A 20,803-nucleotide genomic window follows, 5' to 3' on the forward strand; every position below is an offset into this window, starting at 1 on the left:
TTCCTGCCCAATGAATCGAAGTGCTCTGTTTGAGGAGGTAGTGTTTGCCACCTATTCACGTCCAGTGAAGTCGCAATTAAAAACTAACTACTACAACTAGAGCTGCATATGTGTGGTAAACTGACAAAGTGTATTTTAAATGGGTAATGTACATTTTGTTTTGCATAACTAGACTTGAAAGTTTTTTCAGTGTGTATTATTAATCTTGCAATGGACCCAGAATAGCCCACTTCATTACAATATAATTAATTGACTGTTGAGTGAATAGAATTGCTCCGGAAGATGATACATTCTAGCAATCCCATTGGTTGAACAGATACATTTTCTTTTCCGTGCATTATAATGCAGAATACAAATGTGAAAAAAACATTGTTAGGTATGTCGATGGGAAGAGATGTCACCTGGGTGTGATTTGAACGGTCCTGGGAGAGACAGCCTGTTAGCACTGCTTGTTGCGCAGACGCGCTGCCCTGTCTACAGCAGCCTGCAGGTGGGACGTAAAGGTTTTGTTTTCCAATTAAATGAAGTTTGTGTAGAATGTGCTTGATTTTCTGTAATGTGCTCAGAGGGATCGTTGCTGCTAAATCTTCCGTTTCGGTTTTGAAGTTTGTTTGCTTCTAATTACTCTGCACAAAGGCGATCAACGAAGCTAGTTATATTTTAAACTCCTGTTTTGTGAACGCATTTTTAGTGTCGAATGTTTTCTACGTTCTAGAATGTAATATTACACCAAATCCAACAATACGAAATAGCACAGATACTGGTGGAAAACAGATTTGTTACTTCACTGGTTAACAAATATGTTGGTAAATTGCTGAAACGAGCCCATTTTATATAGTTTATCATTTAGATTTCCGACTTGAACCAAAGTAATGGTTCTTTTAATGTGAAATTGAGAATATATGAAAGTATAATGCGCATCACATTTCCCACTAATTTAATTGAGCAAGCGTGTTAACTATTATTTGATGTTACATATTAACGCAAATCCATTTCCATTTCCGTGGTAAGGATGCTTTTCTAAAAACATTCGCCCAAAGTAGTCTTTGGCTTTTAATGAGCTTTAAACCCAGCACATGATACAGTATGAATAAAGGAAACCAAAACATAAATGTCAAGACACTTTATTGCGTTATATTACAAATTCAGATAAGTTTTGTTTGTTTGTTTGTATACTGGCATACATAAAATAAGAAATGTTTAACTCGTAACAGAAGAGCTTTAGAACAAACTATTCTCAACCTATAAAATCACTGTTCATTAAAGTAGACCACTAAAATATAAACAAAGGGTATAATGACAGAGAATAGGACAAAAGAATTGCAGAATAGAATTTTCTATGATCTTTATAAATCAGAAAGTTTTTCTCCATGCCACTTTCAAAAAATCTTACATACAAAATAAAATAGAAAACATTGCTCCTGTATTTCAAACATTTTGCAGAAATGTGGAAGTTACACTATTAGCTAGTCGGTAACTATAAAATCTACACCAGTAGATTGTTAGACATATATACAATACAGAGGAGCACAACATCTTATTATATAAAAAAATAACTTATAAACCAAAATGTGATTTAAACATTTTTTTTCGAATTAAGTGACTTGTAGCATCATGCAAGTAATGAATGCAAAGACACTGCATTTTAATACAGCAAAAAGAAGCAAACGAGACCTCCCAGACGTGGAGGTACTGTATACCCCAAACACAATAGGCCACTGTTGGACAGCTGGGGGATTGATATTTAGTGTTGCTTTCAGGATGGAAAAAAATGGTTAGATGTGAAATGCAGACATAGAAAATTAGTTATTTCTGGTATTTCCATTCATAGTTTAGGTAGCTATACGTTTTATTTAAGAAAATGTAAAAGTACCACAGTAATCTGAAAAAGTATTTGATGGTTTCAGTATCTGAGAAATTCAATTTCAATGACAAATCTTCTTGGTACTTCGGATGTTGAAGTAAATTTCACTATCGTAGCATGAATCAGGTTGTTTTTTGGCAAAGTCTTCATTATGGGTTACTGTCTGATGTACAGATTACATTTTATGAAGCTGGTTATGATGACTTCTGGTTCTAATAATACATTCTCCATCTAAATATCAATGCTAACAATTTTTTGCCCCATAACTAGGATTGCTTTTCTGAAAATGTACCTAGTTACTTTACGCACAGTTCATAAGGAACATTAGGATGCTTAGAAAGTTAAGGGACCAGCTCTTATGTAGTATGATCAATTAAATATTCAACGATCTTTGCTATTTACCCACTATAGATAGGAAAGGCTTGCATAATTCACATTTTGGCAGTGTAAATGCTTTATGGAAAGGCGTACTTTATAATGATTACATGAGATCGTCCCACAGTAACAGCCATTCCTAAACAAAAATTAACAGCCACCAACATCAGTAAAGAGAAGAAAGCAGGCACAGGTTTCCCAAACACTTTGTCCAAAGTCCAAGATCATTTTTGACACATATTTCAGTGAAACATTCTAACTATTACTGCATTTCCACAGGAAGAAATTTGTTTTCTGTATTTTAGATTGAAGCCAGACACAATGCTCATTGTTGCACGGTCAGCTAATTCTGCAAGTCTTTATAAGGCGTTAACTGTCCACATACTCCAAGTGCTATATATATATATTTTCTAAGACACTTTTTTTTTTTTTTTTAAACCATCACCATCACATAACTCTTGCAGAGTATGCCTTAAAGTATCACAAAATACAAAAATAACAATACTAGTAGATTTACCATAAAAAGTAGCTGCCGAAGTCCATAGAAAAAAATGCCAGTGTTTCGTTTGACATATTTTACAAGCTATGGTAAGAAATTTCAAAGACCAGAAGCAACACTTAAGATTAAATGGAAACGTAAAGATACTTTTTTTTTTTTTATGAAAGTGTAAAAGAGAGAGGGGTGGGGGAACTGTTCTTTGGTCTATTGTTGCTTTTCCCTTTTTCATCCTGTTACCAATTCAATGTTTTTTTGTTTGTTTTTTGTTTAGTATCCATTTCAACTGGTGAGTGTTCATTGGCAGAGGAGATCCAAAAGCAAGCGTTAACCATTTGTGATAGCTCATCGTGGTTACCATGGTATGGGAGGCGAACAAAAATATAAATGAGTGGAAAACGGTCAAGTGTGCTGTACCGTGCTGGACGCAGAGAGAGAGATGGGGGTGGGAACCTAGTGTGAGTGTATAACCAAGACCTATGATATATATATATATAATTCTTCAGAAACAAATGCCCTCTGATGAAATCATAACCCCAAACCCCACCCCCCCCAGTTTGTTTAATATTATCTCTTCCTTAAACTGTCCGAATGCAATGAAGTCCACAATCACAGTAAATACTGCCAATGCTGGTGGACATGAAGCGAGTAAAGGCAGGCATTACATCTTCGTCGTGTTCGGAACCTCCTCAGGTAGACTGCCTTTCTGATAACGCAGGAATTCCATGTCATTGGTTTGCTTTTCTAGCTGTTCTCGGTTGCTCCTCGGGCAGTCTGCCCCATCCTCTCCCTCTCCCACTCGCCCGTAGAGCTCTTCCGCCTCGCTGTCGTCCTCTCCCGCCTCGCCCGGGCTGCAACAGGACTCCTCACTGTGACTCCCGCAGGAGCTCGAGGACTCATCCTCAGAATTGGAGTACACCTCCGCTCCGTGGAAAATGTAGTGATTTGGTGCTTGGAAAAGGTATTGGGAATCTAAAAAGAAACAAAGACATGAAGGTTACTGGCTTAGCTGGATGGCCGGAGAACAGCAACATGAAAAACAATTCAGGCCAGTGGATTTGATGAAAGCTGCCTATGAAGATACAGTTCATAGCCTTCTAGCACCTCAATGCAACCACACTTGAATCACCACAAAGCTTAGACTTAATCAAACTGGTTTCTAAGTAGTCTGAAGTGCAGTTGCAGCAGGTATTTTATTGTATGACCATGCTTGTGGATGACAGTCATAGAATACATAGAAATATCAAACATTTAGAAACCAAACATCGCACAATCTCAGTACAGCGATTACATCTGGAATGAAGGAGGTAGAGCAGATCTTACCAAGTTTACTCTGCTCTGAATTTAGTTTTGCATCAGAATGATTTGACACTGCTGAAGCAACAGACCGTGATCAGGACTTACTTTCAAGGCGCTTGCTAACTGGCTCTCTTCCAAATCTACTCATCCAGCATCTTCTGCGGATTTCAATATCGGAATTCTTCTCCCCTGACCCAGGGACCTCCTCCGTCTTTGAGGTTTGCAGCTCGTCGATTTCCGTCCTCCCGTTTTCATCAGTAGACTCAGTCCTGATTTTCATAGTGTTTTCCATAATGTTTTCAGCTGGAAGCTCGGAGGTAGCCTCTACTTTGTTAGATATATTAGCTCCTGGCGTTTCTTCCAAAGTCCCCATCGAGTTGTGTGTGGGTTCGTTCATTTGTTCCCATGAACCCGAGTCTTCAGTGAGCTCGAGGGGTGTGGGTGGCAAATCACAGAACTGAAGTTCAGACTCTCGCTGTGGCCTTGGGGGTTTATCTGTAATTTCAGAAAGTCTTAAAGGGTTGTAGCACAGTTGTTCATAGTCTCCACTTAGCCGGTGGCATAGTTCATTAATGATAACATCACAGTCTCCAAGCAGTTCCACATCAAAGTTGAGGTGGGGCAACTGTTCTCTGTTGATCAGGATCTGAGGCACTTCATGAGGAATGGAGCCTATATTAAAAATCAAACAAAAAACAGTGTTTGGAGGAAAGGGCCTTTGGGTGAAGGTTCTTTACAATAAGTACAATACAGATTTGACTTTCCATGATCGATTCCATGCAGTTATCAAACTGCCACATTAAAGGCCAACATTGCAATGGCTGTAGTATTTTAAGGGAGACAATATTAGTATTTTCTCTTGTAGGTAAAGTTTAAGAGAACAACAGCTATAAACTATATTATTTCTTCAAATCTCCAACTTAGATCACAGTACAAACATTTCCTTTTGTCAGGTTTGTTTAAAGCGAACTTATTCCCTCCCTACTCGAGGCTGTGATTAAAATAGGGGGAAATGGTATGGAGTGCACATAATGTATCAATTGTTGTATAAAACGTTTTTAAGAACATACTTGGAATAAGAGCCACTGGTCGCACTTTCAGTGAAGATCCTATGACAATTAGAAGGTCCACTTCATCTTTGTCATGTTTCATGCCGCGGTGAAACTGTTCTGGCAAGTTCTCTCCAAAGAAAACAATGTCTGGTTTCATGATGGCAAGAGGGAAGTCAGTTGGACACTTGGGACAATGGGGTACAACCTAGACGTGGAAGTCAAAGATGTAGTCAATTCCAAAGATCCTATACTAGAAACATTCAAAAGAAACCTTCAGACCTTCTCATCCAAAAAGGAACTATTGGTTCGAGATTAAACGTATGGTATGTTTCGATTGGCTAAAACTATTTACTAGAATTTGACTAATAATGAATGGTCTAGATCTCTATGGCCAGATTTCAACTTCCCCTCTCATTCAGAAAGTGGGTATAACCAGGCTAGGCAAAATCGACTGACTCCAGTCTCCGTATTTTAGAATTGAGGAGATGCAAACTTGCTGCAATGATGTTTCATGCAATTTCATTCAGCTAATATTGGCAAAGCTGATATTTTAATATGTAGCACATATTAGGAGGCTGATGTATAGGTGGACTACTCTGCATTATGCCTTTCATTGGCAAAAACCAAAATATGACTAACATTTGACCAGTCTTGTGACAAATTCAAGAGTCAATGTGAAATGCTTCATTATTGCACCTAAAGGGCAGATCCAGACGACACACCTGATTAAAAATGTCTTCTCGGATAGCTTCACAGTCAACCTTGTATTTACAGATTAGGCAGGATGCTGTTGCAAAAGAACCTGGAAGTATATTAAAAGATTATTACAGAATGCATTAGCCACAACAATCATCCAAGAGAGCTATCTTTACACTTCATACACTTGGTTTACTATCAGAGAATCAAACTATACATTTTGTATCGACACACTTATCAAATGCATTTATTTTATGGTTTAAAAGTATGTACAACAGAGGATTGATTACAATATTTTATCAATATTCAAAAAACAAAGCTTTTGCAAGGCCTTAATGGAAGAAACCAGCTATGTACATTTTACAAGAAAATATATATAGCCAACAGTTGACTAACCATGGCACTGTATGATCCTTTGTACCCCAGCCACTTGCTCCAGTGTGTCGATATTCTGTGTGTAGTTTCGAAGCAGCTTCCCCTGTTTATCCAGCATTGAAATGAATCGGTGACATGGAGATGGCTGGAACTGTCCTGGATAGATCTCCTGCATCAACAGAATTGAAGTGATCGACGGTTAGAAACCATGGTCTCATTCAAACGGCAGTAGCGTGAGGCAGCTATCGGAACAAGCATTTAGATTTACAGACCTTTGCAAATTTGAAAAAGGGTCGAGGGTCCCTTCTGAAGTACTCTATATCGAACATTGCTTGTGGATCAGGAAGATCGGGGAAATCAATGGCAAGTCGTGCATAAATACCATCCCGGGATCTAAAGTCAGGAATTCCACACGACACTGAAACCTGCAATTTAAAGAAATCCGAAATGTCAGCTCTTCACCATTCAGATTACGTTCTATATAAATCTTCTCAATATTGTTATTTAAATAGATTTGCAGATGAGAATGACATACCCCAGCTCCAGTCAAAACTATAATCTTTTTACATTCTTGCAGTAGCCTGACTACGTCTTCCATAGTGTTGATGTCTTTGCGCTTCTTTCTTTTTGGAGGTTCTGATATGTTAATTACAATCTGCCAGAGGGTCATATCATCAAGATCGGGTGGAAGCACAGTTTCTGGGAGGAGGTCTTTTAAGATAGTCCGAGGGTCCGTCTCTCTCATGATATGCTGCTGGATAAAGCTGTAGGAACCTGAAACCAGAGATGTCAATTGCTTAAAAGGTGTTTTTTTATTATTTATTTTAATAATAACAATCGCAATATAATCCCTTAAACCTGATTTCCACACAGTAATTTGCTCAGTACTCTTGCACACTCCTGAGTGTAGGTGCCAACAAATCCTGAATAAGAGCAAAACTATTTGCAAAGGTTTTGAGCAATGCTTAAATAAAATGGAGCCCAGTGTTTTTTTTTTTTAAATGCCAATAATGGTCCAGAGTATTATTTAGAAAAGGGGTGGGGGGACTATAATGCATTTTAAATAAAGCTGCTATACATGTTTAATTAAATGCACTAAATCCTAAAATGCAAGCGATACCTATGTGAGGCTGCGGTGTCCAGTCACTTGAACTTGCGTGTGAAGATCGGTCGTCGTCTTCATCATCGCAGTCATATGAATGGAATCCATTAGGGAGCATGTCTTCGTTGAGACTGGTGCATTCTTTCAGAGACAAGGAAAAACAAACCCAACATAGCTAGACTTGGGGTTTCTGCATTCTTCATACAAACTTAGATTTGCCAAGTATACCTAATCGGACATTTGAATGACTGAAACATTTTGCATTTTTTAAATGTCATTCAACAGTTGAATAATGCACTGTAAACCGTTACAAACTGACAACTATATCGGTGGTGCATCCGAATCGAGATCATTTCCCCCTTCAGGGAAACTAATTGCATTAACCACTTGTGCATTAGCAGACACAACGGAAATGCTCTTTATTAATTCTCTGCTGATGCACGAACACAAAAATCATTGTTATCATGACATTCAATGCAGAACTATAAAGCGACATTTTGCTCCTGTATAAATGGTTTGATTATTAGATGTAGACATAATGAATGTACCAGTTTTTATTTTTCTTATTCTGATGTAATGTTGATCCAGTAGTGAAGTTTTGAAAAGTTAGACAGACTTGCATGCCGATTTGTGCACATTAATTCAATCGGATCAGCCCGGGGATAACGGAGAGCTCCAGTCTTTACCTGCCCGCTCTGCAGCACAAGCGCCGATCGGCTCTCTCTCCACCTCCTCCCCCAGCAGCCCCTCCTGCAGCTCCGAGCCCAGCAGCCTATTGTCTCCGCCTGGCGCAACCGAGGCCTGTCCCACCGCCGCCACCTCCTCCTCCCCCGGCCGCCGTGCCACTGCCGCCACCGCCCCAGTCTGGCCCGCACCGAGGCCGCCGTCGTGCTCGGCCCTGGCGGATTTGGCGTCGCAGATCAAACCCAACCCGATCCTCGGCTTTTTGGGCAGAGGTTCCTCGGCTTCCAAGCCGCCGGCACCGGAGTTTAGGAGGATCTTCTCTCCGTCCGCCATCTTTATCTCTCGGAGGCAGCGCACCGCTCAGCTCGACCATAGAAATCCTGCGAGCGCGACAGCTGACGGGCGATTTAAACGCGTCACGTGACTCGCCTCCTCCGGCATTGGCCCACGCGACACGGCTACACGGCGCTGACGTCAACCACAACAAATGACGTCACGGGACTGGGGAAAAGCTCGGCCGTCACCAGCCCCCTTTATTAACGGTGTGCTTCATTACTGGAGAGCAACGTCAAATCACAGTCTTCATGCGGCATGCAATTAGATGCGATGAGCCCGCAATGTCGCATTGTCTCCAGTGGATCTAGGAAGCAATGCACTTATGACAAAACTGCGTCTAGTCCATTCGCGTTTTTGAAAAAAAGTCAGACGCCAAGGGTTGAAGGTGCATCTGTATGTTTGGGATTTAGCGTTAGCTCCACATGCGCCTTTCCCAAGCAGATGTGTGTTGATGAGTGTTAGCCCACACCCGAGACAGCGCGACTACATAGCCCAAATTGCACCAGCTGAGCTAGCACGCATTGCCCCCACCTCCTCCAATGGAGCAGGGAAACAGTGGGATAGGCTTGGATCAGCTGACCGCTGCGTGTAGTCGGGGGCTGTTCGTCCGCCTGAGTCACAGACTCACTCAGTACTTAACTGGTGCGAGAGAAAGTGGTTTCATTGTGCGAAGTCGCCGTGGCTCTCAACTCCCTGTCTGATTGACCTGTGCGGTGAGAGGAGGACAAGTGTGCAGATGGACGCGTTGCTGAACTGCAAGACCGAGGACTTGGAAGATTATTATGGTTTGCTGGGATGCGATGAACTGTCTTCGGTAAGATCACCTGAGAGTCATTGCATTGAGCTTTTCTGTCACTGAAGCAACCTAGTTGTATTATTATGCTGTAGTTTTCAAATTATATTAGCATATATTGTTATTGATAGGATACCGAAAATAAACGACAATCCCCACAGTTGTTCCTTAGAAATACCCGGCACATAAGGGAGTTATTAAATAGTACGTCATGATTTGTTTTGTTTTGTGGTCGCATTTCATTCAGATGGAAAGTGCACAACAGCCTATTCCCCAGGATGATGTGGCTGCGTCTTACTCACATGTAACATTTTATGTAAATACTGTCTTTCTTTGATGTGCTTTTTCAAGTGCTTTTAATTTGTAACCCCAGATTGGACACACATGTCTGTTGGCTTTATGTGTAGACTTCCCATTTCCCATGCTAGTTAGGGCTTTTAAAAACGGTAATAAAAACAGCCCCGGCTTTGGTTGGACAACTTTGGACAATCGCTCCAGTTACAAGGTTGCGTTATAGTTTTTTATTGTTGCTGCAACTCTAAGTGTAAAGTGTGTATAAAGTTTATGTCTGTTATTCAGTGCAGCTGGCCAGCTTTTAACAATGTTTGTAGATCTACCTTATTTATAACCCGTGCTTTTCCGCTGCCTTCAAATAGTCCACGCAGATGAGGTGTTGATGGACAATGATTGCTTTTTGAGACCTACGCAGTGGATAAATGCATATAAATGCAATTTTATACCGTCGGTGTTTGTATGGAAAGAAGACATATAGTATAAAGTAATCCAGCCCAATTAGGTTTACAAGGAATTAATTATTCTCTTCGGGGAACATTTACACTGACACGAGGAAAATGCACATGCTTTTAATTTTCATATTATATTTAAATGTCAAAACAAAGACGACCGTTATTCAAGAAGCAGGAGTAATCGTGTATTTTAAGATGCATCGACTGGGTCAGTTAGTCTCTGCATTGCAAGAGATTATCGGTGTAATGTCGGTGGCAGGACCTCCCATGTTATTTTGTATGTCAATAGCTATTGTCCCGTTTTTTCTGGTTTGTTTAGCATTTAGGACATCACTCATGTCTCCATACGTCGGTCTCGCAATGCATACGGATGATGTACACATGCATGCTATTTCAATGGAAAAAGGCAATATATTCTTGAGCTGGCAAGGGGCGAGACCACCTCAAAAGTGACCTGTGCAAAACTGTATCCTATTCCGTTTTAATGTATGATTAGAAGCTACTTTCTACTACTCATGAATGAATGAAACTGTACGCTCATGTTGTGCCCTGCAATAGAGCGCACTGTCACTGACCTTGCGACTCAAATGCAACGTATTATGTTTTTGAGACCCGAAATCAGAGTCACAAGGTATTCATACTGATTATAGTCCATCCTTAAGTTATTTAGTTCCCCCCCCCCCCCCCCCCCCACTCCCTGAAACATTAAGTTAATTTCATGTGGGCTCAAGAACTTACAAGTGCCTTCATCTAGTTAGATTGCAAGACATTTAGTCAAAGACACAGAAGCAGATCGTTTGTTTGGAGTACATTTTGGTACTTTAAGGTATTAAAACTCCCATTCTGTAGAATCATGTCAACTTATTAAAAGCATTTTGAACCATATTGTATGGAAATCAACACTGAATAAGACTATGTAACAAACATTTTGTTCCTGGGTAGTAAGTGTTATTTCCAAATTGCTCAAAAGTATAGAAAATGGCTATTATTCCCCACAAACTTTGCTTTTGTGACCAGGACAGTGATCTTTTGAAATGTACCTATTTCCAATGAGAACACAGGCAAATTTGTGTCTTCGTCCACATAAAGTCAGGGAAAAAAAACAACATGAATCCAAATTAACATGTATTTATACTAAAATAATACAAAAAATGACTACAAAAGATTTTATAATTGAGTCGTTTTTCGAGATTTACAATTATACTGCAATTTAATCATGTCCTGGCTGGCCCAATGTGAATTGGAAGATATGTGGCAGCCATTCAATGGGTGTCTGATGCCAGCACTAGTTTATTGCTGCCTGTTGATGATAATTCACATATCGGCTATAAAAAAACAGCTATATGATGATGACGTCAGAGATCTACAGCTAATAAACAAACTCTTTGCAGTGCATTTCAAATGCAAACACTACTTTGTATGTTCTGATGTGGTATACGTGGTTTATTTGACAATTCGTGTGTATGTGACGTGCCTCAATTCATGCTTAAACTCACTGGTTTGTTTGTTGCCATAGGAAGCGTTCTTTAAAGCAAAAGGCTTCCTCTCAGGTCAGCTTTTCAGACGTGTAAAATGACGTCTCTGATAAGAAATTAGAACAAGAAAGCAGGCTATATGGAAGAGGGGTGTTATAAGGAAGTGGATGTTTTGTTCAGGTGGTATTAAACAGCTTTGTTCCCATTTGACTATTTTGAAATATTTAACAAGCACAATTTAATTACGTTCACTTTTGGGGGTGACAGACTTAAGTTCTACTGGAAATGTTATGCAAAGTTCAGTAGTCTTGCTTTTGTGGTTTGCTAGTCTTGTCCCAGTTTTGAGGTTTTGTTTTCTACTGCGCTTTTTCTCACCAGTGCTATAATACCACTCCAAAATCTTTTGTCCAGGTTGAATGAAGCAAAGGTACTGAGCAAGGTATATTTTCATAACCTGTTTTGTTAAATGTATAACAAATCATGTTATACAGTATACAATTGCTTGCTCTAATGTCCAGCTAATTAGCTTTGAATCACCTTCATGTAGAACGGATTGTATCACATTTCATATTGGACAGTAAATTTAAGCCAGTAAGTGGAAATCCACAGGCGTGGAAATGGAAGTGCAGTGGAAATGCAAACAGATGAAATGTGGAATTGCTATGTAATGAATCCTAAAGACAACATTGATATGCTCTATAACACGGATTAAAATGAGTCATTGAACAACTTTAAGTCTATGTAAATGTCTATGTTTTTATTTCTCACTTGCCCACAAATCGTAATGACACTTTTAAAGCATCCTTAAATTATATCTTGGATATCTTCTAAGGTATAATAAAAACATTTAAAAAAGGATAATGGTCTTTGGTTAAACACATTCAAATAGACCTCTGCTAATGTAGAACAGTTAGTTGATTTAAGGTTTTAGTAATCTAAAAATAAAACTTTATTTTTTTGTACAAAGAATACATTTGTTTATACAATTATATTTATTGTTTTCCTAACCACATGACGGTCTCTTTTTCTAGTCTGAACAGATTCTCGCAGAATTCAAAGTCCGAGCTCTAGAGTGTCATCCGGACAAGCATCCTGAAAACCCAAAAGCTGGTAATTATTTAACAATGCTTTAGTCCTTGAGGTGCAGTTTACTCAATTGAGTCCTTATCCAATATTAAGATTTAGTTGCAATTCAGATCTGGACAACCCTGAAAATCCAAGCATTGGTTCTCTGCACCTATACTGTCAAGCAGGTCGCTTCTGTTTCCATTACAACTATGGAATAGCAGCAGCCATCCTACGAGTAGATTAGATGTTACCAATGGGGGCATCTCTCACCGGCACTGACCATGCTTGTGCACAGTTGCCCAATAACAGAGGTCAGGGTTGTGTGGCACTGTTGTTAGCAAATGCATTTAGTGAGTGGCACATTCTGGAATTGAAGCTTACGATCTCTTTAATCCTTCCTCACTCCTGCCAGAGGCTGTCACGGTGTGAGCGCTGTGACACATACGGTATGAGGCTAAGTGCTTCTCGCCACAAATACTGAGAGCAGACCCTGGCACTAAATAGCAGCTATTTGTCAGGAGATAAATTGAAGGAAAGCGTTTGTTTTAAATTGCCATATTAATTAAGATATAGTAGTGCACCAGTCACCAGGTTTCTATGTAAAGTTTGTGACACATTTCCTTTTTGTTTTAAACTAAAGCATTTATTCTAGCTTACCCCCACTTTAAGTCAAGGTTTTTACAGCCCTCTTGTCACCAAAAATGGAAGTTGGATCTCAATCTAAATCGCAGCATTATGTTATACAATGACTGAAACTGTCCTCTTCATTAAACTTGGTTTTAAAAGGTGCACAATTTAAAGTGTTACCCTGCAAAACCACCATACTTCATTCTTCATAAATCAGCTGTTAAATTCCCCGCTACCAAAATGCTTATTTGAGGTCGTTGTTAAAAAAAAAAAAAAAACAACGCAAGCAAGAGCAATTAACCTAATGGAATGAAAACTGCCCTTGCAAATAGTATACGACGGCTGATGTTGAATGTGATTATCAGCCAGGCGTAATTCCTAACACTGTATGTTTACCTTATTATTCTCCATGTAGCTCCATCAATTGAAAATTGAATATGTCAAGGGGCATTTTAATCATATATGCATCATTTTTTCCCCCTCATTAGATTTCTCAATTTTGGCATTATAAATAGTCTGGCATAATGTGTGAAATTGTACATGAACACTTTTTTTTGCTATCCAATGCTGCCATCTAATGAACCTCGAGAAAATTAATTCAAGCCACCACAATTCAAAGAAACATGATGTTCCTGCAGATTGCAGTTTAAATTAAATTAAAAACTTGGGCCTATCCAAATTGCATAGATTAAATCATACTATCATACAATTGTTATGTATAATTAAAAAATAAAATTCTAATTGTATTAGGTTTCTAACATTGCATGAGTATACAAAAGTTTGTTTTACACTGAACAAATACAAAAAGTTGACTGAGAACATGAAGGCATATTATTTATTATCATTATATTTCTTAGCAGATGCCCTTACCAAGAAGACTTGCAATACGTCACTTTTTTTTTATTATTATTAATTTCCAATTTATACAGCAGGATTTGTGCTTGAGCAATATAGGTAAAATATCTTGCTCAAGGGTACAACCGCTGTGTCCAACACCACTATTCCACACTGCTGCCTTTATTTAAACCAGATAAGGATAATATATCAGTACGGGTTCATTTTGTAAATCAGTAAACAACATTAAAAAGTAAAAAAAAAATACAAAATGGGTCCCATGAAGTCCAAGCTTTGTGGTAATAAAATCATTATAATCATTTACTCATACACTCTGTACTGTTCTTTATTAATCCCTTTAGTGAAAACATTTTGTTGTGGTGTTTTAGTGGAAAGCTTTCAAAAGCTGCAGGAAGCCAAGGAGACCCTGGCCAATGAAGACAGCAGAGCCCGTTACGACTACTGGCGGCGTAGCAGGATGAGCATCCGTTTCCGAGACTGGGAAGCCCTCAGCGACTCCGTGAAAACCGTGAGCACCAATCCAGAGATCTTCAGTCAGATTGAACCAAATCTAATTTGTGGATACTGATGTTAGAATATAATGGCCAAAACTCTAAATCTGTTGGTTCAATTTTGTGAAAAACTGTCATCCATATGGAGTTTCATAATGAAGGTACTGATTATGAACACCAGATCTTCATGTTTCAAGATGCATTTGTTATGCCTTTTCTGATAATTACATACAAGATGACTTTAGGCACCAAGACCAAAGTACAAATCAGATTTGCAGCATCAACATGCAACTTCAAGTGTGGTGTTTAAGGACAGTGATGGAAAACCAAGCCGTGTTGTCTTTGTACGTGAGTGAGAACACATTTGAATTGCTGTTCTATCCCCTCCCTCTCATATGAGTCATCCAGGTCAGCCGTTATGAATAAGTTTGCTGGCCTATATCCTGTGAAAGGGGATGTACGTCTTTTGATGTCAGAAGAATTGTCTATTCTAAAGCATCCTCTTCAAAACCATCTACAAAGCTTTTGTACAGTTAAATGTAGGAAAACGTTTGTATGCTGTGGTTAATGGATACATGCCTAGTAGGATCCATTCACACGATAAGTGTTTTTCAAACCGCATTCATAAACAAGCAGCTCATTTTTAATGTGCGGAAGGACAGGAGGAGCTGGTGTAAGATTTATTGCTGCTTTTCCTCAAATGTTTTTCTTTGAGGTCCACATCCTGTAGACAGTACCTGATTAAACTCTTCATGATGGAGCCTTTTAAAGATCAATATCAGTTGATGTCACTGAAAAATCTGTGTGAATTCAAGGACTGGTCATATACTCCTGCTTACTGTATATTTTAATAGAAGGCTGATAGGTCCTGGAGGAAGGTGTATTCCTCATTAAACACCTGCAGGGACACTTCCAGCTTTAAAGGCTTCTTGCACCAAATACACAATGTATATTAAGAGACAAATTAAGTGTTCCAGTGTTCCTCTTAGTGTGCCGATAATCCTAACATGTCCTTTGCTGTTCTTCGGTTGCAGTCCATGCACTGGGCCGTGAAGGCTAAGAAGGAGCCCATGCTAGAGGGACCAGAGGACAAACCCGGGGTCCCTCTGGTGGAGAGGGGTCCTCTGGTCGGGGAGGAGAGTGGGAGCAAGGCCTGGCAGGAGGGCCTGTCTCAGGACAAGGCCCTGAGGAATGAGGGGCCACAGTCGCCTGACACGCCAACATCCCCAAGTGAGTAGTATGTGCTGCAGGCCTGTTGTGGGAATGTCATTGTAGGTCCCTTTTTCACCTTAAATTACCCTTAATACGTTTTTTGAATGCAGTGAACTACCTCTTCTGTTAAATAATCAGGTTTGTAATAAGCTGTATACTGTACACCTACTGTTACATTAATATATTCAGCCCTAGTCCTTCAATAAGAGTGTGAGATCCTACTAGACTGGGCATACCTGGTAACTCCCAATGTACTTCAGCTATTTAACAACTATTCTCTGAAGACTTCATAATAAAGTAATACTCATTTAAAACCAGTGTGGCTGTCTATCTTTTTCAGTCATTGGTAACGGTGGGTTTTATGTTATTTGCTGTAATATCATGGGTTCAATATCTCATTTCAGGTGAGAACTACTGGCATTTGCGTTTCCGCTGGTCAGCCGATACTCCATCTGATCTTCTGAGGAAATTCAGAAATTACGAGATCTGAAGCGTCGCCAAGCTTCACGGAATTGTCTTGCTGTTCTCTGCGTATGTAGTATCAATATCCTCACAGTCTTGGTTAAACGTGTGCTTCGCAGTCTAGTTGTCTCTGAATGGTCTAACTGTGCAAAAATAGAGCAATGGATAGATGCTGCATAATAACTAACTAATCACGTTGTACTAAACACGTGAGATAAAACATTATTTCAGCACGAATGCTAAAACAGCCAACCTTCCTGAAATGCCAAAGACTTTAAAAAAAATTTAGACCTAGTTGGAAGTTTAAACAGATGCATATTATCAGGTTTGCCCAGAGGAATTTAAACTAAAATTTAGATTAGTTTGTGAAACTAAACGGTTACTATCATAAAAGTTTATTCTATTAATTATTCCCTTTCTATATATACGAGTAGTGTAAAACTTTTTTGTGGATGGTTGTGACTGTTTTAGTGAATTTAACATGTTCTAAACAAATTAAGTATTACAAAAAACATATTTGTTTTAAAGTATTTTTGATTTACCTCTTAACTGGTATCTGTTAAATAGCATGCTTGTCTAGAATCTTTAATCATGTTGTGATAATGTTACTGCTATATAAATGTGTATATCTATGTAATATTTGTTTTCAGCCTTAAACAATTATCTGATATGTGTTTTGATAGTTATTGTAGTTTTTCTTGTTACATGCAACATAAGATATGTATTTAGTTGTAGATTTCTGCATTCACAGGTCATGGAGACAAAAAAAAAAAAAGTGAATTTCTTGAAAATATGAATTGTTGTAGTAAGTGTGTGGATGATGGTAAGAACCTGAGATTTGTATTGCTTATGCCAAATTCACTTGTTTAAAAAAGAAAAATGGAAAATAAACCTACTTAACGGCACAGTGTTGTTAATGTTGTATTGAATTCGTGAATTATATGAATTAACATCTGGGAGCTCTTTGCTCACCTGATGCAGGAATCCAGATGTATCTCTCAAGCTTTGATCTTTTGAACAGCTATGGGTGAATTTGACGTTTTCTTACCCAGACAGGGTGAAGTATAGCTTCACGTATACAGACACTGAAGTCGTAGAAATCCGGAGAGAGAGATGTTTCCAATCAAAGGTTTTTATTACATGCAGCTTCAAGGAAGAGGTCCAAGAGGCGATCTCAAGAGAAGTTACAGACTACAGGCACTTTTATGCAGACCAGACAGGAGAGAAAGAACCACATGTCTGTCTCATGATGAGTACAAGTTCGGTTTCTGCCTGACAACTCCTTAGGAAAACCCATATAAAAATTAAAGCATACATAATGTTTAATATAAGTGGGGTTTGTACGATGTATCAAGCCCAAATTGCTGGAGAAAACTGTAGTTGAATAAAATGCATAAGCTGATTTAAGCCTGTATATGACATTTTTGCTTTGACGTAGAGAAGATATTAAACCTAGACCAGGCGGGGGCTGTTCATGGTTTTCCTGTAATCCAGTCGGCTCTGTGACAGACTTGTACTTTATGCTTCAATTATTTCATACCATTGAATAGCCCCTTCAAACTCATTTCAGCTCACGAAAGTCTTGTTCCTTATTATTCGGAGCATGTCTGTTCATATTTTAGATGTTTAAATGCATTGCACTGCACTAACTTCACAAAATTAATGCCCTCACTCTGGGCTCGTCAGATAAGAGCCTTGCAGACGCACATCCTTTAAGTAACACGCATGATCTTATCCCCTGCTTTTAGACACAGGATTGGAGGATTAGAAATGACATTTCCATCCTATTGTTTGAATGGTGTTGTCTCTCGGTGTGTTTGGAGCTGTGGTGTTATGAGATGCAAATGTGTATATTGTGTTTTTTTTTTTTTTTTTTTTTAAGAAAATCTATTCCTTTTTAAAATGCATTCTATTCGGGAAAATGCTTTGATGTATTGAAGAGGAAAAACCCTCTGAAATGAGTCTTAACGATGGATGCAGGTGCAGATTACTCATAATCTAGCAGACTCTTTCATTTCCTGAAACCAGGGAGGCTGGCAAAATGAATGTGATTGTATGTCCGATAATCATCACATCAGAGTGATGCAGAGCCCATATTAAAACATTTCTCTTTCTCTTTTCCTTATTGCAGCGATGTGCTGTGTCAGGGCATTATTGCTTTTTATATCTCTGGTGGCTGTGGCTGTTGTTTTTCTTTGTTATAATTTAATGGCTTATTAAATTGAGTTTCTTTTGTTCAGTCTTTTTTGTTTTGTTTTTTGGCATTGTTGGTTCTTATAAAGTGCTGTCTGATGTAAATATATATATATATAATTCCTTTTAGTCTCTTCTAACAATCTCTGTAGTTGACTGAAGGAGTAGATCAGCTTTCTTTCTTTTGTATTATTCTGCTGGTGTGTGAATACTGGGATGACATTCATCCAGCACTGGATTGACAGGCTTAATTGACAATGTTAATGATATTTCTTTTTTCTTTTTTGTATTATGCATTTTTAGGTATTTGCAGTTTAATGCAGAAATTATCTGCATTTGCTGTGCTTTTGTGTGAATAAATCAAAAGGACACTCCGTTAGAACTTCATACACATCTACAGCTCTGGAAAAAATTAAGAGACCACTCCAAGTTCAGAAATCAATGTTTTCCAGAGGTGTGTGTGTGTGTGTGTGTGTGTATAATATATAATGTGTATGTGTATATATGTATGTATGTGATGTGTGTATATATATATATTTGATCAGCCATAACATTATGACCACCTGCCTAATATTGTGTAGGTCCCCCTTTTGCCGCCAAAACAGCCCTGACCCGTCGTGACATGGACTCCACTAGACCTCTGAAGGTGTGCTGTGGTATCTGGCACCAAGACGTTAGCAGCAGATCCTTTAAGTCCTGTAAGTTGAGAGGTGGGGCCTCCATGGATCGGACTTGTTTTTCCAGCACATCCCACAGATGCTCGATGGATTGAGATCTGGGGAATTTGGAGGCCAAGTCAACACCTTGAACTCGTGATTCATCAGACCAGGCCACCTTCATCCATTGCTCCGTGGTCCAGTTCTGATGCTTACGTGCCCATTGTAGGCACTTTCGGCAGTGGACAGGGGTCAGCATGGGCACCCTGACTGGTCTGCGGCTACGCAGCCCCATACGCAACAAACTGCGATGCACTGTGTGTTCTGACACCTTTCTATCAGAACCAGCATTCACTTTTTCAGCAATTTGAGCTACAGTAGCTCGTCTGTTGAATCGGACCACATGGGCCAGCCTTCGCTCCCCACGTGCATCAATGAGCCTTGGCCGCCCATGACCCTGTCGCCGGTTCACTGCTTTTCCTTCCTTGGACCACTTTTGATAGCTACTGACCACTGCAGACCGAGAACAGCCCACAAGAGCTGCACTGACAGATGCCATGATAACAAGATTATCGGTGTTATTCACTTCACCTGTCAGTGGTCATAATGTTATGGCTGATTGGTGTATATATATGTCTGTGTGTGTGTATATATATATATATATGAATGTGTGTGTGTATGTATGCATGTATGTATGTATGTGTATATATATTTGTGTGTAATACTATTGAGATTCTGGTGTGCTTCCACTGATAATCATTCAAGCCCTCTCCATTTAATTATTCCTGCAAACGTGTTTCTTTATGAGTCATCTGTGATTAGCGGGTCTTGTCTGCACATCTTTCCTGGCAGTGGTCAGAGCGAAAGGCTGTAATTATTGATGATATCAGAGCCTGCGCCTTCCTACAAAAGCTTTTAGTTTTTGCTTTGTGTTTTTGGATTTTTCAGAACACCTGTGATTCACAATCCATTGATATTGAAAAACTGTTTATAGAACTGATTTTAACTACACATTTGAAAGATGATTTGTAGTTTAAAAACAAAAAACTCATTTCAGTTGAGGTGCACTTATATTTCTTTCCCTTGTATTAACATTTTTGCATAAGGACTAATATCAATTGTGTTTAAATTTGTACAAGGTTTGTTTCATAAAATGTAGATAATATTTAAGACAGTTCAGGTCTTTGGTCCATTTCAGAACCCAGGCATTAGCTTTAAAACACTTCTTTTCAGAGCCTTTATAATTTCCAAACTGTGTTTAGTCAGGCACCAAAATATGGGCATGGCCAGTATAATCAGTTGATGATGCCTATTATTATTTTTATGTAGGTTTTAATTTTTGCTTTTTGGGTTCTGTCAGGATATCTAATGTGCTCTCCTTTAACCGTGCACCGCTACATCACAGTGCGTGTGTTTACTAGGTGAGGATTTTCTTTTTTTAGTTATTTGTGTCCATAAACCTGCCATTGGTTTATTTTCCTTTCTCTTGTCAAGGTTTGCAGACAGGCTGCGTCTGCTTGTACAGGTGACTCATAGTTTCCCTGTTGCACGGGGAAAGCCCAGTCTTTCAGTGCCTGCGATGTTTACTCTCCTCTTTCCTCCTGCTTCTGTGGCCAATGTGAAGTGCATCTTCCTTCCTCCAGATAACCGCTAGGCCTGGGAGGTTTTCAATTAAGTGGTGTGTGTTATGTTAAAAAAGCAGTAGGTGTTGGAGTATTTATACCTCAGATAAACTCCTTCCTCCTTTTACTGATTGCTGTTTTTTTCCCCACAGGTGACATTGTAAACAAAATGCTTTTATTAGTATTGATGCCTCATTACTAATATATGTGTATAATATCATGTACTTTATATAAGGAAGGAATAGACTCCAGATACCCTTATCGGTGTAATATGTAGTATGTATGTGTACGAAGCATCCTGCACTACAATCTGTCAGGTTTGCA

At 39.0% G+C, this 20,803-nt stretch overlaps 2 protein-coding genes across 3 annotated transcripts; one reads left to right on the forward strand and one right to left on the reverse strand.

Moving 5' to 3' along the window:
* Positions 1-379: 379 nt before the first annotated feature.
* dnajc12 (DnaJ (Hsp40) homolog, subfamily C, member 12) lies at positions 380-16,913 on the forward strand. 2 transcript variants are annotated; one of them, XM_066693377.1, is made up of 5 exons: positions 380-490; positions 12,325-12,403; positions 14,212-14,351; positions 15,369-15,564; positions 15,951-16,913. In XM_066693377.1, the coding sequence occupies exons 1-5, from the start codon at positions 395-397 to the stop codon at positions 16,034-16,036; spliced, it is 597 nt and encodes a 198-aa protein (XP_066549474.1). In that variant the 5' UTR covers positions 380-394; the 3' UTR covers positions 16,037-16,913. The 2 variants fall into 2 exon arrangements, with proteins under 2 accessions (XP_066549474.1, XP_066549475.1); XM_066693378.1 differs by lacking the exon at positions 380-490 and adding an exon at positions 8,353-9,093.
* Positions 1,109-8,347, reverse strand: sirt1 (sirtuin 1). The gene is made up of 9 exons (XM_066693376.1): positions 7,946-8,347; positions 7,278-7,400; positions 6,693-6,931; positions 6,430-6,582; positions 6,179-6,326; positions 5,809-5,888; positions 5,105-5,291; positions 4,140-4,706; positions 1,109-3,707 (listed from the first exon to the last, which is right to left on the reverse strand). Exons 1-9 carry the CDS (start codon positions 8,274-8,276, stop codon positions 3,397-3,399), a joined length of 2,139 nt encoding a protein of 712 aa, XP_066549473.1. The 5' UTR covers positions 8,277-8,347; the 3' UTR covers positions 1,109-3,396.
* Positions 16,914-20,803: the final 3,890 nt, after the last annotated feature.

The sequence above is a fragment of the Amia ocellicauda genome, chromosome 20 (genome assembly GCF_036373705.1).
Source record: "Amia ocellicauda isolate fAmiCal2 chromosome 20, fAmiCal2.hap1, whole genome shotgun sequence".
NCBI lineage: Eukaryota > Metazoa > Chordata > Actinopteri > Amiiformes > Amiidae > Amia > Amia ocellicauda.

Coding starts and splice junctions, on each gene's coding strand:
- sirt1 (XM_066693376.1), bottom strand. CDS start 8,276: ATGGCGGACGGAGAGAAGATCCTCCTAAACTCCGGTGCCGGCGGCTTG. Junction 6,327..6,429: donor CCTTTTTCAAATTTGCAAAG/GTCTGTAAATCT, acceptor CTGTTGATGCAG/GAGATCTATCCAGGACAGTT. Junction 5,292..5,808: donor GAGAAGACATTTTTAATCAG/GTGTGTCGTCTG, acceptor TTCCACGTCTAG/GTTGTACCCCATTGTCCCAA.
- dnajc12 (XM_066693377.1), top strand. CDS start 395: ATGTCACCTGGGTGTGATTTGAACGGTCCTGGGAGAGACAGCCTGTTA. Junction 12,404..14,211: donor TCCTGAAAACCCAAAAGCTG/GTAATTATTTAA, acceptor GTGGTGTTTTAG/TGGAAAGCTTTCAAAAGCTG. Junction 14,352..15,368: donor TCAGCGACTCCGTGAAAACC/GTGAGCACCAAT, acceptor CTTCGGTTGCAG/TCCATGCACTGGGCCGTGAA.